The sequence below is a fragment of the Elephantulus edwardii genome, unplaced genomic scaffold (assembly GCF_000299155.1).
Source record: "Elephantulus edwardii isolate Elephantulus edwardi_28Jun2011 unplaced genomic scaffold, EleEdw1.0 scaffold00078, whole genome shotgun sequence".
In the NCBI taxonomy this organism is placed as follows: Eukaryota; Metazoa; Chordata; class Mammalia; order Macroscelidea; family Macroscelididae; genus Elephantulus; species Elephantulus edwardii.
In genome coordinates this window covers 3,049,102-3,056,705 of record NW_006399828.1, presented here as the reverse complement: position 1 = coordinate 3,056,705, position 7,604 = coordinate 3,049,102, and the positions used below count along the sequence as shown (strand labels likewise).

Below are 7,604 nucleotides of genomic sequence, written 5' to 3'. Positions count from 1 at the left end.
AGACCTCTGGAAACTATGAACATAAAAAACAGCGATAGTTATAAAACAAGATTCAGGTCTTTTGTTCTTAGGGTTGCGATGAGTCGTACTCAATGGCTCTTAACAACACAACAACAACAACTTTTAGTTAATAGACTAGAAAACTGAGGTTAAGGGAAATACCATACACTAACTGAAAACCAGCTTACAGTTACATCTGAGGTCATCTGTGGTGAACAAACAATGCATTAGCTAACAGTGATGAAAATTCTGGAAGTTTGAGTTTGCGTGCTGACTAGCAACCACTTTCAACATTTCTGCATAGCTAGAGAAGGTATCTTCTAATTTTATTTAAAAATTACCTAATGCGTAATATACTGTCAACAGGAGATCAGTTTTAAAGGATTATTACTGATACCCTGAAAGACTGTGTATATAGAAATCTTCCTCCCTCAACCCCCATCCCTTACACACTGATTTATCTTGTATTTTAATTCCTACAAATTCTTATATATACTTGTATACAAATATATCTATATACACATTGGATTAGCAGCAAGAGAGTTGAAAATGGCAGAAGGGAATGACTGCTATTTCTTTTATAATTCCACATGCATAAAGGTAAATATGATATAATTTACAGTACTTTATTTGCTTACACTTTTTAGTAAAATAGAGAATAGCTGTAATTGTATTGCTGAATCAAAATTAACTAATTTCTGAACATATTTTAAGTACTTAAACTCTGAAGTATAAGTGTATTTATTTTTGACCTATTGAATTTCTCTAAGGAAAATCTTGGATAATGGAAGTTTTTGATTTGTATAAAACTATCAATGAACAACTATAACAACATCCTTATCTATGTCAGTTAAATGTCTAAGGCTTTTTAATTGGCATGTGTCACTTTTGTCTGTATAATGGTTCTTTGAGATGTAAAATATCTAACATTATATGGCAGTTTGGGGGCTAATATGATTCCAACCAAATAAATTCAGATTGTTGAGTTCAGGTCACTATCAAATTTAGTTTAATAAATCTAATTGATTACCTGTTTGAAATTCATTAACCTAATTTCTGACTTTTTAACCTGTCAGAAGTCTAAGAAACACCAATATTTGAAGGCATGGAAAAAGGAAAATAAATAATAAAAAACAAATAAGCTATTAATTAAAGTTTATAAAGTAGGGGGGAAAGTATTGACATAACCCAAGTATTAGGATTAATGAAATCAAATAAATATAGAAACTCCTTGATTGGAGTTTTCTACTTATGGTAGAATGGAGCCAATGAAAAAAAACACTCTATGCCTAGTTTAAAATTTTTCATCTTTGCTAGGATACCTGAATAATTTAACAGACAGTTTAAGTAATGTATTAACTTTGTCAACATAGGTAAATAGTTCAGTTACAGGTATTTGAATACAGGTTTTTCTGGCTACAAATCCACTGACCACAACTCACAGATCCATTTAAAAGGAGGAGTGAAGGGAACTCGGTGGCCTAATGGCAAGAAGCTGCGTTGTAATCTCAAAGGCACACAATTTGAATCCACCAGATGCTCTGCTGGAGAAGGAGGGCCAATCTCCTCCTGTGCCAGTTAGACATGATTTGATGGCACAAAACAATAACAACAAAAATAAAAGGAAGAGTGATACTGAAGACATGAGTGGAAAAAAGGAGTAAACAATAAGAAACAATAGTGGAACGTATCAAAAGACAAAATTTAATGGGATATTTTTGTTATATGTTACCCACCTCTTACTTCCAAATATAGTTGACTTCAGTTTTTCCAACTATAAGTTTCTGTGTTTTGACCATAGCCAGCCATCTAGGGTTATTAAAGTAGTATTTGGCAGAGATTTATAAATGTACTATTTGAACTATTTGAAGAATGTACTATTTGAACATTCAATTATTTTTGCAGTCTTTCACTTAAGTAAATTTGCTGAAATTTAGTCTTATATTTGTGGTATTATTTATCTCATTCTAATTTGATATGTCCACATCTTCTGCATGTCATTTGCAATGTTAATGATGTTAATCTATTGTCAGTTTTCGGCACTGATCATTTTCTTTTTCCATCCTAGGGTTCCCAGTGCCGATTCCGACACTGTGAAGAGGCCCTTGGCAGTGACACTGTGTGCTCGTTATGGAGAGAGGGGAAATGTTTAGATCCACTTTGCAGATTTAGACACATGGAAATGCAGGTAGAATTACTTAACATCATTTTTGTTAACTATGTCTCCATTCAGTAATATTACCTTATACTTTTCCAATATAATAAAGAAGTGGTTGTTCCATTGCCGATGACAAACATGTAGTTTCTGTTACTAATTTTGCTAAGAAGACATTCTTAGAATATAGGAACATGTTTTAGGATCATCCACTGCATCTTTTAAGAAAAGGGCACAGTTAAGAAGTACAGAAAACTGAGGAACACACATCATCTTAAATTAGTGATTAAAATTGTCTATTGTAGCATACTGCATTCATTGTGAATATCTGATTATTACATTTCCCCTACCCCATCTATATAGCAAAACTGCAGCATATCATGCTTCTGGGAAACTCAGCCTCTTGGTTGTGTGAAGATCAGTTGTATCTTTTATCACAGCAAGCCTCGAAATATCAATGGACTGTTTTTGCCACCAAGTAGCAGTGAGTATATTTTTTAAATAATGTGGACATAGTATATGAAAACCTAGCTTTGGAGTGGCAGCATAGAAAGGCATTAGATGAAATAAACAAGGTAAGTAGTGTAGTTTTACAGTCAGTGGTATATTATGTGTCATAATCCAATGGAGAATCATAATTCAGTGAAGAAATGAAGCTTGGGATGATTCAGTGAGGAGCTAACAATGTAGAAGTAAACAAAGAAATTAAATTTTCTTTGCCTTTGCATATCTAAAATAGACTTACTTTATCATAAAAATGGAAAAGCTACTGGTTTCTCCAGATAAAAGAAAGCTGTCCCAGCAAAGTTGATACAACTGAAGCCAAGCTTAGGGTCTTAACTGATGATGCATCTCTGAATATACAGAAACCTGGCTGGTAGGTGGGGGAATAAGGCCAAGCTCTGACCTACTCTTGACAGAACAGCTGTATATTGTGCTTTTCCCCCTAGGACTTCTGGTTGAAGATGACCCTCAACCAGATGGCTTGACACAATGATTGCTACAGTGGGCTCTAGTGTGTCAGGAAGTGTGAGTATGACACAGGATAGGATAAGGTTCAGATTTGTTGTTCCAAGTGTCACTATGGGTCATACTCAATGGTACTCAACAAACAGCAACACAGCCTAAGACTACAGTTGTGGAAAAATAAAACTCCATGTCACAAAAGTTAAAATATTGTTCCCATAGAACATTTCAATGGTTATAACACAAGTCACTTCAATTAAAGTTGTATTGGGAGCCCTGGTGGTACAATTGTTAGGCAATTAGCTGTTAATCAGAAAGGTCAGTGGTTCAAATGCACCAGTTGCTCCATGAAATAGTGCAGCCTGCTTTCTTAAAGATTTACAGCCTTGAAACCTCTGTAGAATAATTCTACTCTGTCCTATAGAGCTTCTGTGAGTCAAAATCCACTGGATAACAATTGATATTGGTACTGAGATTCTATGAGGTGGTAGACCTTAAGCTGATTTTTGGAAAGTGGATGCATAAGACAACATACCTTAAAACAGTAAATGGCAAGAAGCTTACTCAAGAAGTTGTTGTTGGTGGTGGTGGTGCTTGTTATGTACTATCCAATTAGAACTCATGCGTAGCTGACCTTTCGCAGTTTTCAGAGGCATTAAATCAGTCAGAAGGAGATTGCTTATCTCTTTTTTCTGTAGAGTAGTTGGTGGTTTCAAACTCCATTACCTTCAGGTGGCAGTATAGCTCCTTATTGACAGACTACTAGATCTCCCTCAAGAAGTTGGAAATACCAGATTTTCATGACCATCATATTTCTTTTGGTGTTATGCTTCTAGAAACAAACTCAAAGTATATAAGTATTTCAGGATTATATTGTAGTCTTCTGGGAAATCCTCTACCTTATTTATTAATTTATTACACATATAAAACCTTCCTAAAATATCCTATTTCTCACTTGGCTACATACACACAAGACTGAAGATTATAATGAATTTCCTAACATTTCTTTGTACAGAACCTAGAACATAGATGCCTAGTGAAATTCAATGTGTGGATAGTGGATAGATAGATAATTCCTGAGAGGTAACAGGCTGTAATGAAAGTTACTGTGCCTACATAAGTAATTAACTCAGTCTCATTGGTTTAATTGAAAGCAGGAGTGGCATCCACTTCCTAAACAACATGCCTCTGGAAACACTATGAACTTTGAAAAATGACCATGCTTATAGAAAGGCTTCAGGCCTTTTTGTTCAAAGTGTTACTATGAGACATGCTCCACTCCAAGGTAAGCAACAACAACATTGATTTAAATACAGTTTGACTTTCATTTTTCTTTTTTTAATTGTGAGTTGAGAATTTACAGATGAAATTGGTATCCTATTTAGCAACTTATGCATTTTATTTTGTGGCTTTGATAGCAATCCTTTCATTATAATAGTATTCTTCCCATTACTTTGTTATGTTTACCATTTCCATTCTTCTTTCCTTCCTATCATTTTGTGCCTTTTGAAGTTAATCCTTGGGCAAATTCCACCCTTTGATCTTGTGTGGTTGATTATTCTAATGAATATTTATCTCCCTAGAATTACTGTTTACCTGATAGACATATTTAGGTTTGAAAGTTGAGTATGGGGTTGAGTTTAGTTACAAGATTTTGCTTCTAAGGAGCCCCCAGAGTGCACTTCCTCAAAGATAGATTTGTTTGTTCTTTCTGCAGTCCATGATATATTCAATATTCTTCAAGAAGAGGTATGTTTTTGTAATTCTCATTTATGAAACAAAGAATGAGAATCAAGTTGATAACTTCTGATTTTCCTGGAAGTCTTAATTCCTTTGGTAGGTGTGAAGGCAGAGACTAAATTGTGGATTTTTCCCCCTTTCCCAGTAGGGGTCAAACCTTCATCTGTGTACTTGGACAACAGTATTTTCTTTCTCAGACAACACCTCTATCATATGACAATACATAATACAAAAAGCTTCATTTCCCAAATTTTTTACTCCTACAGCTAGCTGTTTAATACTTTTCTCCAAACAACTTATTATCCACAAAATCCTTTCTGAACTTAAGTCCTGAATTTACCCTTCATTCTTCTCCAGGCTCCTGCTTTTCTGACAGTACTTTTATGTGGTGACTTTTTATTCTCCCAATGCTCAAGTACCACTGGACCCAAAGGTGAGATGGGATTTCTATTGTGTGTCATTGCCAATTTCATACTTTTCTGTTACTCATCCCTAAAACTATCCAAAACAATGCAGTGCTCCCCTGCTCTGTTTGCACAACAGCCTCCTCATCCAGGTATAGGAGTCACGTGAGCACAGGTAGGTGCTCTGGGATTCCCATTCTTCTCAATGTCAGCCACAACTTATTATTATCCACACAAACACCTTTGCATAGTCAATAAAGCACAAATAGACATTCTTCTCGTATTCTCTACTTCGAGCCAAGATCCATCTGACATCAGCATTGAGATTCCTGGTGCCACGGCCTCTTCTAAATCATGCTTCTGGCTTCCTGAACTTCTGGCAATTCCCTGTCTATATACTGTTCTAGCCATTTTTGAATGATATTCAGTATTTTGCTTTCATGTGATATTAATGATATTGTCCAATAGTTTCCACATTCAGTTGGATCACCTTTCCTGGATGGGAAAAAATATGGACCTCTTCCAACCCATTGCCCAGACAGCTATCCTCCAGGTTTCCCGGCATAGATTGGTGAGCACATCCAAGACTGCATTGGTAAATTGAAATAAGTCAGTTGATATCCCATCGATTCCTGGGGTCTTATTTTTTGCTAATGCTTTCAATGCAGCTTCCATTTCCTCCTTCATTACCATTAGCTCCTGCTCATATGGTACTTCCTGAAATTCTTCAGTGTCATTGCATGGTTTAAAATTAAGGAGTGAGTCAGGGTTGTATTCTTTCTTGATACTTATTCAGTCTGCATGCTGAACAAATTATTTGAGAAGCTGGACTCTATGAAGAGGAATACGGCATCAGGAATGGAGGAATATATATTAACCTGTGTTATGCAGATGACACAATCTTGTTTGCTGACTCAGAAGGATTTGAGGCATATAATGCAGAGGATCAAGGAATGTAGCCTTCAATTTGGATTGTACCTCAGTATCAAGAAAACAAAGATTCTTATCACTAGACTGATAGACAACATCATGGTAGATGGAGAAGAAATTGGAATAGTCAAAAAAATCATCTTACTTGGATCCACAATTAATACCTTTGATACCAGCAGTGAGGAAAGAAGGACACATATCGAATTGGAGAAGCCTGAAGTTAGGAACCTTTCCAAATAATTGAGGAGTGATGATGCCAGTTTAAGGACTAAATTGTGTCAGATTCAAGCCATAGTCTTTCTGATCACTTGCTATGCATCTGAGAGCTGGACAAATGAATAAGGATCACAGAAAAGGAATTGATGCCTTTGCGCTATGGTGTTAGAAAAGTGCACTAAACATCCCATGGGTGGCTTAAAGAACAACTATGTCCTGGAGAGGATGCAGTCAAAGTGCTCTTTGGAGGCAAGGATGGTGAGGTTTCTCTTCACATACTTCGGGCATGTTGTTGGAGAAGGATGTGATGCTAGGAAGGGTGGAGAGTTGTTAAAGTAGAAGCAGATCCTCAAGCAGGTGGATTGATACGGTTACTGCTGCATTGGGCTTTCATGGTTTAGGAAGTGTGAAGATGGCGCAGGATCAGATAGGGTTCAGATATGCTGTTCATAGGGGTTGTTATGAGTCGTACTCAATTAAATGACACCTAACTACAACAACAAAACCATCCAGCTTGCCTTTTTATACTGGCTCATCTATTATCCCCCAGCGTTTGTTTTATTTGCTATTGTTTACATACATCTGAGTCATTCTTCCTACCTTTTCAGCATTTAAAAAATGTTGCTTTTTTTAATAGTCCTGAATCAATTCTTGGCAGTTTAAGGTTAAAAACATATACACTATTTGTCACCCTGGCCTCTGAATTCCTTGACCTTTTCTCCACTGACTCAATCTTGAATCTCCTCAGGAACTCAATCATGCAGTCATCCTCTCAAAACTAATTCCTTCTCCTCAACTCATAATCTCATTATCCTTCATCTTACCCTCTGGTCATTTTCCTATTTTATTATAATCTTCTCCGGAGTACATAGATTTTTGGGTTGTTTTTTTTTCTCATCCCTTGATATTTTATCTCACTTCAGTCTGATAACCAGATTCTTATACACACCTCTCGAGATTGATTGATTATGCTCACTTGGTAACTATAATGATGGTTAAATACTCTTAACTCTCAGTACCTACATTTATTACATACAACTCAGTATGGTTTGTAAAAAAGCATTCAATCATATTGATAAGCTAATTCCATGAACAAGGACCTCAAGTTGACCATAATGTTAATAGCAATCATAGATGGTACTCTTTCAGCTTACCCCTGTTCTCCTAGACTCTTAATTTCATTTCTCTTTTAC

At 35.9% G+C, this 7,604-nt stretch overlaps 1 protein-coding gene across 1 annotated transcript in view; it reads left to right on the top strand.

Moving 5' to 3' along the window:
* The first annotated feature begins 253 nt into the window (after positions 1–253).
* Positions 254–7,604, top strand: part of LOC102853887 (chromosome unknown open reading frame, human C12orf50) — an 82,629-nt gene continuing 75,278 nt past the window's right edge. The window contains exons 1-3 of the mRNA XM_006889493.1: positions 254–313; positions 2,069–2,188; positions 2,519–2,639. Coding sequence (XP_006889555.1) covers positions 2,177–2,188; positions 2,519–2,639 — 133 coding nt within the window. The 5' untranslated portion in view covers positions 254–313; positions 2,069–2,176. The remainder of the gene's footprint in view (positions 314–2,068; positions 2,189–2,518; positions 2,640–7,604) is intronic.